The sequence below is a fragment of the Pagrus major genome, chromosome 19, assembly GCF_040436345.1.
Source record: "Pagrus major chromosome 19, Pma_NU_1.0".
Classification (NCBI taxonomy): domain Eukaryota; kingdom Metazoa; phylum Chordata; class Actinopteri; order Spariformes; family Sparidae; genus Pagrus; species Pagrus major.
Genome location: NC_133233.1, coordinates 12038626 through 12055020, shown reverse-complemented (window position 1 = coordinate 12055020; position 16395 = coordinate 12038626). Strand labels below are relative to the sequence as shown.

Here is a 16395-nt window from a genome sequence, read left to right as displayed (position 1 = left end):
TCTGCAAAGTGTGCACTGGAGAAGGTATGTGCATTAGAGTCCGTTTGCTAACTTCAGACAACAAAAGAGAGACTGATGGCCCTAAAAGTCACGCCCAAAACACTCATCACTGGAAAACAACCATAGAGACTAATCTGCATTTGCGTCAGAAGAGAACACAGAAGAAGTCATCATGTAACTTGTAACAAGACGTCTATTTCAATATTAGTTTTTTAGATAATAATGCCACACTATTTACTCTTTATTATAGGAAGCTAAGGAAGAAATTATCCCAATGTTGAAGTAGCATAGTACTTGAGCTAGTATGCCATTTTTTCACAGTACCTTCCAAATACACTTTCAAAATACAGTAAGGAATGCCTAGTCTTCTGTATTCCTCTTAGCACATACCAATGCTAATGCACGGCACACCTGTTCACCCACCCCCTACACACACCTACACAATAAACCCCATCCTGTATGTCTTGGCTCATACAAGATCAGACAAACACACCCTGTCCAGGCAGAGATCAGTAGAAATGCTAATGCACCATTAGGCTCACTGTTCTCAATCGTTGCATCGCTAACTGATTCATTACCACGTCAATACAGCCAAAGAGGGGGAACACAAACAATCAGATGGTAACGATCAGGCTAATCTGATTCATCTTTGTGAAAAGGATTGCAAATGGAGGTAAAGTTTGCGTCAACATGTCTCAGCCCACTGTAGAGAGATGTTGGGATTTGAAGCTGTATTCTCTGTCTTTGAACACTGTGCAGAAATCAAATGTTTTACATCATCATGTGTGACATAAAAAACCTCCTCACAGACTTTCCAACAAAATGTTCTGCAGAATTCTTCTTAGTTAGTGACTGCACTGCCTTGGATTTATATGTGGACCTCTCAATCATCAACAATAACGCTGACTAAGAAGTAGTGATTCATAAACTATTCATGCTTGAGACCCAGATACTATATTTAGTCTATTGATCTGGGACTGAAGCTCATGAAAACATAATTAAGCATGCCAATGGGGGACTCAACTGACTCATCCCCAAAAGCAGTGGAGCTTATGTGCTGACAAGGCAACACGTATCGGTTGTTTACAACTTTATTTAACATCCGTATTTGGATAATCCCCTTTTTGCGAGTACATTATTGTCAATGTGCAGATGGTGATTTTATTGAGGAGATGTGGGGGCGGATGTAAAACTGTACACAAAAGCCCTTCTCATAAAATTATAATGTTTGCCTGAACTGTATTATAAGTGAGTCACTGCCCTTTCCTTATTGAAGGTATTAAAGATGGTTCTGAGAATTGAAGGTGTCCTCCTTAAACAAACACAACCAGAAAACACCACCACTAGTAACTATCTAAGCCTGAAAAGCCCCGTTAGGAGACAAATGTCTTCTTTGCAAATACATGATTTGGGCCACACATTCGAGAGCAATTGGGTTGGGAGGTACCTTGAAATACGGAGTAAACACTCAAAACAGGCTTGTCATGAGGTTCGAATTCATTTTATGATTTAAAGATGGTTTATGGATTTTGCATACCTGTAATTCCTCTGTACATATAGTATATGTCAACTTGGAGTACCTCCTTAACCCACTGACATTTCATATACACTGGATTCAGTTCTAAACTATAGCTTGAAAATTAGAAAGAAATGTGCTTCACTTAACCTCTGTCCATCCTGCTGGCATTATGTACCATACTTCTTTGCTGGAATATAACATAGGTCAAAGTAAACTAAGTGATAATTTAAATGAACAAAAATTAATTTATATTTAATATACATAATGTAAGCACAGCATCAGCTACACTAATGTATGGTCCAAACATGGGATTTGGACACACAACAACTCTTCAACACAAGGCTTCAACATTAGGTAATAAAGCAGGGTCCTTATTATGCTATCTGAGAGTGCTTAAGTAGTGAATATTCATAAACATAATTACATTTACTGAAATGCCCACAAAACAAATGTCACCCAGTGAATGTGGGGCTATTTAGACCAATGTGGGACTGGGGTCTATTTCGTTAATCCAGCTTTGACTAATCTCCAGTCCAGTAAAACTCATTAGTAACTCTGTATGAAGCTACACTTTGTCTGATCAGTGGCATTGAGACATCATTTACTAAAAGAAATGACAGATATTCAATGTATTCAGTCATACTTGGGTAAAAGTAAATATATTGCATATAAATATAACTTTGGTGAACATGAAAGTTATCCACATAAATAGTACTTAAGTAAAAGTCTTAAAGTATTTGATATGTAATGTACTTAATATCAAAAGTACTGAATAAAAGTATATTGTACATATATTTACATGTATGTACATATATATGTATACTATGGGTCATGTGATAATCAGCATGGATGATGATATGATCTAATATTCATTCATTTTTTCTTAACTACTAACTTAAGTTATTGAATGAATGTAGTGGAGTAAAAAGTAGAATATTTGCCTGTGGAAGTATAAAGTAGCAGAAAACAGAAATACTCAAGTAAAGTACAAGGACTTTAAAATTTAACTGAAGCACAGTAGTTGAGAATGTTTGTACGTATACTTTTACATCTTATACAGGCTGAGCTTGATGATGAAGAAGTATACTAACCCTTCTTTCTTTTTTGGCTCCAAACCTGAAAATTGATTTTTAAAACCAAAGCATCAACCAGGTTTGGCCAATGAAGAGGCCCTGCTGCCTCCCAGACTCCCACCTCCGGCCCTGCCCACGTCTTTATAAAGAGCCTGTGAGAAGCTGTGCGCGAGTTTTGAACGTTAATTGGCTCCGCTCGTTGTACCTGGGCAGGTCGGACACTGCTTTTATTTAGTCTTCCTGATAGGTTGTGCACATTAGCACAGGACTTATAATCCGTCCTAGTTTTTAAAATAAAGTGCGTCTTCGGGTCTGCGGAGTCGTGCTTCTGGATTTTAAGCAGTTTCACCACCAATACTTTTTCTTGTTGTAATTTTTAAAAAACATTTTTTTTTAGCGTTTTTAAACTTTTAAACCTGCCAGAGAAATGGCGGACTGGAAGTCTCAAATAAGCTACAACTACAACCCCTCTTACCATGCCTACGCTTACGGCCTCATGTACCCACCCGCGCCCGAGCAGAATCACGGCAGCTGGGGCGAGGCCGGGGTCACGGACCTGAGCAACAACAACGCCGGTGTGACGCAGGCCTACTACACCGCCACCACCGCCAGGACTCGGGAAGAGTCCCCGCCCGGCAGTCCGGAGCAGCACGCTGTGAACGGCCATTGTCACTACCAGGGCTCAGGGTTGGTTTACCTCGGTGACACCCAGGCAGGCCGACTGCTCATGGCCGGGCCACACCGGGCTGCCTACGACGCGAGAGCACACGAGGCCAGGCGGGCCGGGAGCGACTCAACCAGCGACTCGGAGGCGCACATCTCACCAGGTACGTAGTCTTGACCTAGCTAGCTAACATTGGCAGTCCACTCCGCATGTGTAACATTGAATGATAACTTGTGCAAATGCTTACATCTCCCAGTTGGTTGCTCAAAGCGGTGATTTGTTCCTCCAGAGTTGGTCGTGAAGTCCAACTCGGTTCCATCTTTGTTTTAAAAGGTTTTTAAAATATCCCGCCACTGAAATTACTGAACGCTCCTGGGAAAGAAGCGAAATGGCGACATCTCGCGACAGAATATGAGAATCTCGGAGAAAATAACATGCATGCACACATACATACAAGCTATTTACAGAGATGTTTTGATGGAGTTTTGTCACATTGAAAATTCAGATGTACTTTAAAGATCATAGTCTAGTGCTAACTAAAATGACAAACTCACATTCTTTGACAAGTTATTTTGTCTCTGGTCAAGATTTGCCTTCAACTATTTGCTCCTCCTCATAGATTCATGGAGTTCTGGCAGCAGCAGAGAAGGAAGTCTCCCCCAGGCAGACCCGACTACATGGGTGAAGAAAGAGCTTGACGACGAGGTCAACAGCAGGAGCCCCGACACCATGGAGGAGATTTCCAGCTCACTCATGGAGGAGCCGAGGACCTTTGCGATCACGGGGGACCAGAGCACCAACCACACTGCCTCTCTACATGTACCCTTAACTCCCCCAAAGAAGCCAAGCACTACCGCTGTAAATAACCCTAAAGCAAAGGTCCGGGCAGCCTTCTCAGAGGGCCAGATGAATGTTCTCGTCCAGCGCTTCAGTGTGCAGAGGTACCTCCCCCCAGCAGAAATGAAGAACCTGGCAGAAATGACAGGGCTGACCTACAAACAGGTGAGGGGTTTATTCTGCCATGTACAGCAAATTAATTCTAGGACACTCTCTGATCAGTTGTGTGTCTCTCCCTGTGAAGGTTAAGACCTGGTTTCAGAACCGCAGGATGAAGCTAAGGAGGCACCAGAAGGACACCAGCTGGGTGTCTGAGCGCTACACCACCAACAAAAGCAGCCCAGTTCGTGGAACCATCTTTACCAATATTCCCCAACATATCCCACCTGTAAGTAGCTCCCACATAACACAATTTATTCTTTAGGGTTGTATACATGTGCAAATTTATATTAATACTGATCAGGCCACTGTCCTGCCCAAGTTTCCTGGTAAGTGATGCCAGAGAAACGGAGGCTTGGACAAAGATCAAAACGTCCATTCTGGAGGCCTAACCATAGTCTGGTTACGGCCTTAAAGGCGAGACGAAACACACAAAAAAAATACTGTGTGGAGAGTACATAAATGTTTTCAAAATTGAATACTAATTTGAACAACCGTTTGTCTGACTTTCAGTATGAGGGAGAATCGCAGCTCAAGGAGCATTACAACCAGCACATGATGGAGGCAGCCTTCAAGAAGACGGCTCCACAGAACCTGGCCTTCTATCTTGCAGCTATGGGCTCTACTGCTGGATCTGCTGGCTACTCCTCCTGGTCATCAGGCCCTCCACAGACTGCAGTGCCCACCAGGCCCCAGGCGGCTGGCTGGTCCATGCCCCCCGGCGTCAGCCATTATGAATACAACCCCAGTGCTTTCACCTCAGCCAGTGTTGCCTCTGCAAACAACACCGGGCAAGACACGAGCTTTGAAGGCAAAGATGGAGAGCCTGTTAGCAGCCGCAGCTCTGCCATAGTACATAACATCAGCCAGTAGTTGATGATTGAGCTTTTCTGTAAATGTTTCCCCACAGCCATGTTAATATTCTTTTCTTTGAGTTTCCTGACTGTGGCTTTGTAATTAACTGGGGTGCTTTTTGTCAGGTCGGGTGTACATATGCCTTGTTCATACTTCTGTTCAAAAGCAGTTTACCTTTTTTATCACGAAGTTCTATTTTTATACGCAACTATTTAATGTATGTTGGTGTGTTCTTGCGCTTGACGATACTAGATGTGTCCAAGTTGGATGCATTCTCGCATAGTTTTTTGGAAACAGTTTTACGACAAAGTGCTGATACATATCATGTGCACACTTCAATGCATTTTTTTCTATAAATACAGGTTCACTTGACTTGAAATATTGTCTTTGTTTCACTTTGTGTTCTACTGTGAGCATATTGTAACATCTTGACAACCTACACATGCATACATATTGCTTTTCTCCCAAACTTAAGATGACGCATTTATAGAACAATTGTGTGAACGTGTGCCTAAGGCAATGCTGCTAAAATTTATAATTCTTACACGTAACATTTTGTAAACCTTCAGCTATACATCACGTACGGTTACAATCCTTGTCATTGATGTGACATTAGATAAGTTCTGTTAAAGTCTGCTCACCAGTAGTTTGATGTTGCCCTCCTGTTAGATTTGTTTCCTGCAAAGCCACCCAGCAATGCAAGTTAAGGTTGTGACGGCACACACATCAGTGGGAAGACATTTTAATCAGCAGAGGAAGATCTACATTGGCGGTTTTTGTTTAATTATGCCTAAATAAACAAACTCCATTTTCATAACTGGATAAACAAACTGACCTTAAAGGACAACACAATTTCACTGTTTATATGTGGCGGACCCTGCCACCTTTCTAGCTTCAAACTGTTCTGTGGACCTTATTTTCCTCTGAGAACAGCTTGTTTATTCAGTTATGGGAAAAATAAATGTTTTTGAGTTTGTATTATTACATCATTAATATTAACATGTCAATCAACATATGTAAAGTTTTAGGCTATGCTTTCAATAATAATAGTGGTAATAAAGGAAGTTGTTAAGCAGACAGACCCATATTAAAGATTCAAAGGAATATGTATAAAATCCTGAGAAAAATTAGCCCAGTGTTGTTTGCTGGCGATATTGTATTCAAAAAGCATTTTATTGAAAAGACTATTTACATCAGAACCAAAATCAGAGTCAATGGTGACCATAGAATACAATGACAATATTGCTCCCATCACCAACATTTACCAGCTCTTCAATCTACCAGGCATCCTTCCTCTTATCCACTGCAGGGCCGTGTGGAGCTTGACAGGGCCACTGCAAAACATAATAAGTCTACTATATTTGAATCGGCTGCCACATTTGTATGTGTGGGGGGCGTATAATTGCAAGTATTAACACTTGCACTGCTGCATAATCAATCAAAACTACGGAGTCTGCTATCTCAGTGGGTAACCAGTGTGATGTAGGGAATAGAGGATGAGTAGATCCTGCCAAGCCTTCAGAAACAGCGAAGTAGGAACCAGAGCAAATGCTGCCACACTCCAACATACAATGATTAAATCCATTCATTCATACATCATCATATATTTTACCCATTTAGTCCTGATGGGACGCAATCATCCCTTTGTACTGAATTATCCCATTTAATCCTTAAATAGATGATCCCCGTCCATCTGTCCATCCATTCAGTCGTTATCCCTTTTTCCAAAAATGATAGTTCAATAATGAGCTCCTGTCAAATCAACGTAAAGGCCCCTGTTGCTCCTCCCATTGACCCTATGGGAGGTGTGTGTGTTTGTGTGTGTTGTATATGTCTGAAAGCAAGAGAGGAGAATGACGACTGTCCATGTGTGCTATGAGGAAATGTGTGTTTAATGTTGTGTGTGAGTGTATGCATATTCCAGGTCTAGTCCATCTTCAGGCTCCGGTAGATGTAGCGAATAAACGCCAGGGAGGCCCAGAATGACACGCTGCCCAGCATCAGCGTGAACACCATCGCCGTGAGCAGAGAGTAGCCGAAGAACTCCGTGCTTTGCACCAGGCCGCTCATAGAGGACCGGTTCCGGTAGTAGAAAACAGAGTAAACGAAGATGAAGAGGCCCGTGGAGCCCGTGCTGAGCACGCTCCGCCACCACCACCTGTAGTCCTCGCCAGACAGCAGGAAGTAGGTGAGGGCCACAGAGATGCAGGCGCCCACTGAGAGGAGGATGGCGAAGACGCACAGCAGGATGCCGTAGAGGGTGTAGTGCTCTCTGCCCCACACGGTGGCAAAGATGTAGTAGAGCTCCACTGAGATAGCACTGAGGGAGCAAATTGAAAGAAAGAGGAGACATGAGTGATTGTTGTAGCAACCCTACTTGACATAAAAGTAAAATCTTGTGCTGGGATACCCACTCTACCAAAAATTATAATTTCACAGTGAAACGTAAAACTGTAGCCCTGTATCCTCCTCTGTCACAGCTACATTCAGCTCACCTGAATGGCAGGAAGCCACCGATGGCCATGTGCACAGCTGTGTGTTTGTACCACGGCTGTGTGGGGATCTGCCGGGCAATGTTACGAGTGCGGCAGGGCGCCTGGAAGCTACCGGCTCGGTTCTTTCCCACAATGCCACCGATGACGGTGAGAGGGAATCCCACCAGCACCCAGGCACCCAGCAGGAGGAGCACGGTGGTGGCCGGCAGAGCCTGGGTGGAGCCGCTCCACCAGTGGATTGAGTTCACTACGCTCCATGTGAGGAACAGAGGAGCTGTGAATAAAGGACAGCCATTGTCTTTGAGTCATTCCTGATAATTCATTGAGAAATTCTGCCTCAGAGTACTGCTAAAAATGGACCTTTTATATGAATGTTTTTAATGATGAAAATATAATGAGATAAGGCTGCTTAATTACTTAAGAAGTCCAGGAAGTTTTATGTGCCAGAAGGCATATTTTGTTTTACACAACTTCCTGAACCTAACAAAGTACTGCTGCAAGTGTGAAAACTGGGAATACATTATAGATACATGAATAAATCATTAACTGAACAGACTGGCATTGTTACCTCGTAAATGACAGTAATGGAAGCTGCAGTAATACACAAGAGGTGCCCCTACATATCCAGCTCTATTGTTAAAAAATGGCACTATAAAAAACAATCATCCATGAGGGCTGAGTGAAAACCTGCCACTTTCTTGTCTAAATGTTAAAGTAAAAGCTTAAAGCAAAGGTCAGTACAAACAATGGTACAGTCAACAGAAGTGATCATTCTAGGCAGCCTTATTGACGATATTTATTCTTGAGGAAATGTCCAATTAAATTTCATATCGACAAAGTACCAAAATGATCATTATTAGTCATCATCATAGTCATATCATTAGTTTTACATTTTTTACATGTACATACAAACATTCTTGTTCTGAAGTTGAATCTCAGTCAATAAATAGCTATGAAATAGAGTATACTATATAGAGCCATGGAATGAAAAAAGAAAATTGTTTGAACATGGATTTGCAAGGACACTAATAAACTCAGTGAGACTTTATAGATTTTTCCCAACAGAGAGCAGAGATAATGCTACACGAAATGTTGTAAGTACCACCATGCTTGAATACACGAGGACTTCAACATGTATATGAGTGCACCATGAATGCTCTTTTCCCTGCTCTTAGAACAAACATGTGAAGTGATCCCAGACCCTTCTTGTCGGACCTACCGGAGAAGAGTGACGAGGTGAGGATGATGTTCCACACCCAGCGCTGGCCGTTAATCTGTGTGTAGAAGCTGCAGGAGACGTAGCCTGACACGCAGCTGGTCAGAGCGTACAGGACGATGGCTGCAGAGTTGATGGCACCGTGGCGGTGCACGTTGAACATTCCCAGCAAAGCCATGAGGATGATTGCTACCATGAAGAATAGACATTAGAGTAATGAGTAAACTCCTACATCTGAGCTAATTGTTCTCTCTGAGAACTCTAATTGTTGTGTCACTCCGATTTTCAGTACAAAGACAGCTGCTACGGGTCAGTGCTGCTCAGAAAGCAAGTCTGCTCTATTTTCAAACAGATTAATAGAAAAGTACAGTATAGTCCCCTGTGCTTTTGTGCACTGTATTGGACCACGATCAGTCGTGTGTTGCTGTGTTCAGATGAATTTGAGATGAACACTCACCTGTGGCGAGGGTAAGGAACTGAGCCCCCACTCCTAGCACGGCACACAGCAAGCTTTTGTAAGGGGGAAACCTGAAGACGTCAGTGTGTATGATCTTCCAGCCGTTGTCTCCCTGGTCCAGATCGTCACAGCCGCCCTCCTCTTCCACATTGTACCTGAAGGCGAGGGAAAATTGCTTTCACTCAGGATGTTATCATGTAGCGGAAGAGCAGAAAGCTTAAGTTGAGAGGGAAGTTGTTGTAATTTGCCACAAGAAAACATCTGATTAGAAGACTAAACAAGTTACTGGATGTAACCTTATAGAACCTTAAACTGTTTTAGAAAACAAACTGTACACAAGAACATAGATGTGAGAGACAGACTGCCTGCCTTCATGCCTGCAAGTATACACAATCTTAACTAGCCTGTATCTTCACTAAGACGCATGTATAATTTACACCATTATGTACAACAAAGAATATAGAAAATTGTTTACGTTTAAAGGCAAATTAGTTAAGACCTTTTAAATGGAAGTTAGGCAAAATTTTAGTATTTATGACCTGAATGCAGCTAGTATAAATAGACACAATTAGGCCTACAACTACAATTTTTTCTACCTTTGATCAATAAATGAACTATCTTTGCAACTAAGCAATTGATTGATTAGTCTATAAATTGTCTAAACATGGTGAAAAATGTCAAATTAAATCAATCAAAATTAAAATGATATAAAACTGAGAAAAGCAGTAAATCCTAACATTACAGAAGCTGGATGCAGCAAATGACTGGCACTTCTGTTGTCACAAATGCCAACAACAATTGGCAGGTTTTCTGTAGATTTATTCTCTGTTGGCTGGCTAATCTCTCATTGCATTGTCAAACAAATAAAAGTTCTATTTACTACATTCCTTTGTTTTTATCCCTAAGACTTATTTATTACCCAGAAGGATGCTGGTGGGTATGATTTACATATATAAAGATGGATGACGCATCTCCACTTTCTCCCACTGTACAAAAATGAAGCCAAAATATCCTGGATATGAGTGCTGCCACACTGCGCTGGTGATGTAATTTGGAAAGAGAGTCTGCACTGAAGTAATTGGGTTGTGGAGCCACGGTATCGAGTTCCAGCCCATACACCAGCCCGGTCAATGGCGAGCCAGGATTGTCTGTCAATCATGATGCCTCACCCCCTTTTTATAGCAACAAATATCTGATTAAAACCAAACTTGGTTTAAATGAGCACTTGAACAGACATCAGCGTGATAAGAAAGACCTAAAATGGCTGAAACCATCTTTGGTAAAAAAAAAATGTTGACGTGAACGTGTTTTAAGTTTGGCCCATGCTAGCATGAGGGGGGTGGGATTTATGACCTGCCACTAGGGGGGCAATCGAGATGTTTTGGCTTCACTTTTGGGGGGCTGAAATGTTGTCCATCTTTATATATGCCAACGGTTGTACTGACGTAGCCCTGAAGTCTTTATCAGCCTTTCATATTAAAGACTGAAACTTTAATATGAAAGTTCAAGTTTCCAATTCACTGGCCCAGAAACAAACACTTGAGCTCCTTCGCTGACCAACCTTGCAAAGTCATTTTTAAGCACCCGCATGAGGATGATGATGACGAAGCCCAACAGCAGCACCACCAGCACCAGTGAGTTGATGATGGACAGCCAGTGGATCTCCAGTGTTTTCGGGAAGAACGAGTAGTCTCTGAGGCGCTCGGCTCTCCTGGCGTGAGTCAGAGTGGACTCGAACCAGCGTACGCTGTAGGTGTGAGTGACTGTCAGGCTGCCCCCACCCACCCCGACTCCGCCCACCGCTGCACCCGCCCCTTCCTCCAGGGGAACGGGTTTGACGTCTTTAACCGAGACATTGGCGAAAATCACAGAGTCACCGTTGTACTCGATGTTGAAGTCTAGGTGAGTCCACAAACCCACCTGTTGGAGGTCAGAGAGGGCGGCAAGGAGAGACACAAAGACGGAACAAAAAAGAAAGAGAGGAGGAGGAAGTCAAAAAGAAGAAGAATGACAGTGTGGTTCCGCTAAAACAGGAACTTTGCATAAAGATAAAATCTTTAACAAACTTACAGTCTTTCTCTGTTTCTATATATCTCTGTCTCCCTCACACAATCCAATCTGCTCCGTGTATCCCACAAACCCTCAAAGCACAACAGGTTTACCTTGTGGCTGTGGGGCAGGAAGCCGCTCTCCTCTATGTATCCCACAAACCCCCAGATTGGTATGTCATCCAGGACAAATTCAAAGTAGAACAGCTCCTCGATGGCTTCACGAAGCTCGTCCACCTGACACACAAAATATGTCCACAATTGCATCCCATGTGTTTTAAAGGTGCAATATAAAAGAATTATGGTTTTAAACATGAATAAACTCAATCGAGTTATCAACAGACAGTGAATAAATAACATTTCTGACATAAATGTGTTGTATTGCAGAGATATCTACTGAAGTTAATATGCTAACCAGCTAGCCTCAGCCTGTCCTGTCTCGTAATACCACCGTGATCTCCCAGTCTGGACCACTAGCTGCACGGCTGACTGAGCTAACTAGCTAACGGCAGCTACAGTTAGCAGCAGTTAGCTGTTACTGTGGTGATATGCTGACCCCTATTTGTTTGAAGTGACTTTGCTTCGACAGGTGGCCAATTCTCACATACTGCACCTTTAAGGACAACAGCTTGTGATATTTTAAGTTTATTAAATTGAACCAGTTGAGGAAAGAACACAAAAATCAGTTTTTGTCATCAGACTGTGAAACATAGCTTTAAAGTCAGGAAGGCTGTCAGCACACTTTAGGAACTTTAAATATTCAAATACAAGTTTCAGTTTTATTATGTTTTTGAGCAGGAGGGAAAATTTGCATTTTAATTGTATCAACCGAACTATTTATTTGAAATTACAATAGACTGGCATAGAGAAGATAGCCATTTACTTGAAGAAATGTTAAGCAATAGTATTTATCACTTGCAGGATTCAATTGAAAAAATTAAGCAAAGAGTTGAAATCACCTTTGAGCCCTGAGTATTGAAACCCGGCCCACGATGTGTGGGAGTACACAAAGACATACGTTCTCTCCATCCTGTTCTTCTGTCAATATATACCTGTTTCTCTGAAAGCGTGAGCTGGCAGAGAGTTTTTTTCTCCACGTTCTCTCTGAAGCGGATGTGATACAACGACTCAGCCATCCTGTCACCGTCCAACACTTCTCCCAGACTCAAGGACTTGTGATGCACCTGAAGGAGAAGTGTTACAATATCAGTATCAGTGTGAGATAAAAACAAGCAGCACACACAGCAATGAGGTAGTAGTAGCAGGCAAACACAGCTGGCTATAATCACACTCCATCACTGCATGCTTGGTGTTTAAAGGTACCATATCCTATAAAGCTACTGCTGCAGTAAATGTAGGTCTCGCTGCCACCAACATAATCACATTTCCAATAATGGCTTTTCTTTATAGCCATGAGTCAGGAATTAAAGCTTAAACAAAGGGACAAAACTTAGCTTATGCTGGCAGGTGTAATCTCACATCAGCAAAACATGGACATTTTTATTGCCAAATATCAGCCATTTTTCACAATGTTTTATGTCCCTCTCTAATTCTGAATTCATTAAAATGTGTTCTTAGATTCTGTGACAATCCAGCCAAGTCCTCTTCAATAAAGTCCTAAATAAAACCTCTCTAAATGCTACGACCTGCTCACATGGTAATACATGGACACGGGATAAAATGCCATCTTAGAGCCACTTCATTTGACCTTTTCTAAAAATGATCTTTTATGAAAACATTATAAAATTATGGCCTGATGAGGGTATATTACCTTTCAGATAAAGGCAATTTTTACAAGAAATGTTGAGACTTATGTGTTATCCTTACATTAGCATGACAAATGATCTCCAGTTCCCTCTGTGAAATACAGCAGCCCATTAACACACAGCGAAACAGAACAAAGACTGACCTTCTCCGGCCTGCAAACAGGCAGGGTGTAGTAGTGATACGTCTCCTGGGGGTTATGATAAGGGCCCACTTTGTTGACATAGAGAGTCACGTTGTCCCCCTGCTTGTAGCCCACCGTCCAGCCTGAGAACAAGCACAGGATCAAGACGCAGTGCAGGCCCATCGTCCTCTGGCAGCCACCTGGCAGGTGTCCTATTCCACACTGCATAACCCCTGTGGCAGAGACAGACAGATAATCAGTTCAAGAGGGACAGGTGTGATTTAAACTGGACTGGTCTGTCCTGACACTTACAGCATGCCTCTCATTTCAAGTCAGGAAATGAGCTCATGTCCATGTCATTTAGACTAGAAATGTGATGATTTATATGTCAAGAGAATAAAGAGAATGGAGAATTTTATGCATAGTCATTCCCTCAACAAACACAGCAGAAAACACTCACTCACACTAACACAGAACTGCGAGACACTGTGTGACCAACATGAATTACAATGTATTACATCATTTTTATCAGCCCTTTTTGGGGCTTTCTGAGCTCTGTCAATTTTTATCTGTCTGTTATGAGTTTGTGAGAATGACACGATGTACACATCTTGCCCACAGATGTTATTCTTTGAGTCTGTTTTTTATATTATTAAACTACATGTGGTTGTCTAGAATTCCTGAGTATGAGTTCACTTTTCAAAATGAATTGAAACATATTTTGTGCACTGCATGCTATACTTGCATCCTAATATGCTAATGCTAATATGCATAAAGACCAGGACAGGAAGGCTCTCCAGCGGATGATTAACACCACCCATAACATCATTGGTACCCATCTACCGAGCATCAGTGATACAGGTTAAATGAGATGTCTCTGAGAAGGATACAAAAAGACAACACCCATCCCAGCCACAGTCTATTCACCCTAGTGCCATCTGGCAAGAGATATGAGATATAAGTATCCGTTGCCGTACCACCAGGTGCAGGGTAGCTTTTTTCTTCAGGCTGTGAGACTCCTGAATTCATCTTCTGCACTCAAATATATATATATAAAAAACTTCTGCTTTATTTTTATGACGAACTAATTATTCATTCATTGATAGTAGCATAAAGGGACTACACACGACATTTCAATTTACAATCTTGTGCTGTAAAATGATAGTATAGGAATCTTTTATCTTGTATTTTGAAAGTGAAATTATGATACTACAGTGCCATTTAGCACACAATAAGGCATACTGTGACAGCAATATCCTGTGCAATATGACTATATTTGTGTGAATGATCATTTTTGTTTCACAATTTTTATTCTCAGGGCAAATAAAACTATTAAAATCCTAATGATGTGACATTTGTTGGGGTCTGATCCATAGTCAGCACTGATAGCTTCCATCAGCTGTACTGCTCAAATGTCCCAGCAGTGCAAAATGTGTGAGTTGTCTGTATGTAGCAGTTTTGAGGAGGGGTGGGAATCACAGAGTAACTCATGATACAATACAATTCATGATACGTTGCCCACGATAACGATAGTATCATGATACAGCGGTTCTGCGATAATCAACACATTTTCAACTCAATCATCTAACGTCACTGAAAAAAACAGATACTCCTAAAAAAAGGCAAATTGCAGGACTTGTGTATTTATTCACTCCATTGTGGTGTCAGTTTCACAGTATTTGACATGAACTGAGATAAAACAATGTATTAAAAAAGTGCATAGAGTCTTAGCTCAGTTCCTCACTCACACTGACTGCAATGTGTTCATGTCCACATGTGCCATTATTCCAATGTATATCAGCCATAAACTGGGAAAAAACTAAATCTGTTTAATGAAGTTTACAGACATTTAGACCACAAGAAGTTATGAAGCAGTGAATCTAGTGAGTCAGATTGGCAGGTTTAGGTTGCCATGCGGTACTATACAGATACGGTTTATTGGCTTTCGGATATTTTGTCCCACCCCTAGTTATAAATCAATAAAAAACCTAGTGGACACTTTCTATTCTGTGTTGTGCATCGCCGTGTTGATTTTCAGCATTAACCTTGGAGAAAAGCCTGAATGCTGTGGTGACAGCAGATATCAGTTTGTGCCGGACCGGCCCTGAAGGACAGTGTATGTGCTTGATAAATAGTGGGCGTATGGTTTATGGCTGGTTTATCGTGGGGCTGGTCTCAAGGAACTTCAGTTGTCCATAATCTCCTGTCAAACTGTCTCCTGTCATGTCTCCTCAGAGCATCACAGCTGCAGGTGTGAACCTCCTGAACTTTTTAGTGCCAAGACTGCAATTAAAACCCCTCATTTGATAGTGTTTTTTCCCCAAGAACTCACCATGTTAATGTTTAACAGATGGAGGCCAAAGTAGGAATGCTTTAATAAACTCTTTATAACGTCTAGTAATAGCTGAAATAGACAATTTGAAGCAAAGTCAAGTATCAAAGTGCCATGAAACGCAGGACACATCCCATTTATCTTACAGATACTGTGTAAAGAAACGCTACTATAATAAGGGGCCTCTGTATGATTCATGTAAAAAATAATCAACCCAATCTACATCATCTGTGTTTTATTCCAAAGAGCCACATTGCGATGACAGCAAATTACTACAGACAAGAAGTTGGCAAAATCTGACGTACCAGTCTCACTCGCTGCTGTGTCACTTCAGTCCCGATGCTGCAGATCCAACAAAACCTGTCTGTCCGCCGGATTCCTCGGACTCCAGGCCCTGGCAGTCTCCTCTCTGCTCCGGTATGCGCCGAGACTGGATCCTCAATGTAAAGATTTACAGCTAAACATCGTGGAAACCCTCGACGCAATGTCACAACGTTTTATGCATTCATTGCGTTCATATCCGGGTACACCAAGTACTTTCATTGACACATGAGACAGTGTAGAAGAGGGGATCCGACTCCACGTCACCTTAAAAAATAAAAATAACGACGACTCGGTTGAGTTTTCCGGAGTGGGCGGAGATACAAAAGCACAAAAGCACTGACGTTATTCACAGCCAGTAATATACCCCCCACTTACAAGACATTTGAAATTAAAGTGGTTTGTTTTGGTGCTTTAACGCCGCCGAAATCCGACATTTAGACCGTTTTAGCTGCTACCTGAGCGACTCTATTATTTTGCTTCACTGACCGGATTTCCTTCAACCTCAATGAGCCAATCAGATGCCCTCCC

At 41.9% G+C, this 16395-nt stretch overlaps 2 protein-coding genes across 2 annotated transcripts; one reads left to right on the top strand and one right to left on the bottom strand.

Annotated features, from left to right (window-relative positions):
• Window positions 1–2778: 2778 nt before the first annotated feature.
• Window positions 2779–5486, top strand: nanog (nanog homeobox). Its single transcript, XM_073488624.1, has 4 exons — window positions 2779–3419; window positions 3876–4258; window positions 4338–4481; window positions 4766–5486. The coding sequence occupies exons 1-4, from the start codon at window positions 3020–3022 to the stop codon at window positions 5123–5125; spliced, it is 1287 nt and encodes a 428-aa protein (XP_073344725.1). The 5' UTR covers window positions 2779–3019; the 3' UTR covers window positions 5126–5486.
• Window positions 5487–6261: 775 nt separating this feature from the next.
• Window positions 6262–16367, bottom strand: tm9sf1 (transmembrane 9 superfamily member 1). Its single transcript, XM_073488623.1, has 9 exons — window positions 15849–16367; window positions 13233–13444; window positions 12376–12507; window positions 11438–11560; window positions 10837–11195; window positions 9276–9430; window positions 8822–9007; window positions 7603–7876; window positions 6262–7427 (listed from the first exon to the last, which is right to left on the bottom strand). The coding sequence occupies exons 2-9, from the start codon at window positions 13437–13439 to the stop codon at window positions 7034–7036; spliced, it is 1830 nt and encodes a 609-aa protein (XP_073344724.1). The 5' UTR covers window positions 13440–13444; window positions 15849–16367; the 3' UTR covers window positions 6262–7033.
• Window positions 16368–16395: the final 28 nt, after the last annotated feature.

What these genes read in the sequence shown, in the direction of transcription:
- nanog (XM_073488624.1), top strand. Translation starts at nt 3,020, where the DNA reads ATGGCGGACTGGAAGTCTCAAATAAGCTACAACTACAACCCCTCTTAC. An exon ending in GGAGGCGCACATCTCACCAG is followed by an intron (nt 3,420 to 3,875) that starts GTACGTAGTCTT and finishes TCCTCCTCATAG; the next exon opens with ATTCATGGAGTTCTGGCAGC. An exon ending in CAGGGCTGACCTACAAACAG is followed by an intron (nt 4,259 to 4,337) that starts GTGAGGGGTTTA and finishes CTCCCTGTGAAG; the next exon opens with GTTAAGACCTGGTTTCAGAA.
- tm9sf1 (XM_073488623.1), bottom strand. Translation starts at nt 13,439, where the DNA reads ATGCAGTGTGGAATAGGACACCTGCCAGGTGGCTGCCAGAGGACGATG. An exon ending in CACCTCGTCACTCTTCTCCG is followed by an intron (nt 7,877 to 8,821) that starts GTAGGTCCGACA and finishes CTTTATTCACAG; the next exon opens with CTCCTCTGTTCCTCACATGG. An exon ending in GGTGGCTTCCTGCCATTCAG is followed by an intron (nt 7,428 to 7,602) that starts GTGAGCTGAATG and finishes TTGCTCCCTCAG; the next exon opens with TGCTATCTCAGTGGAGCTCT.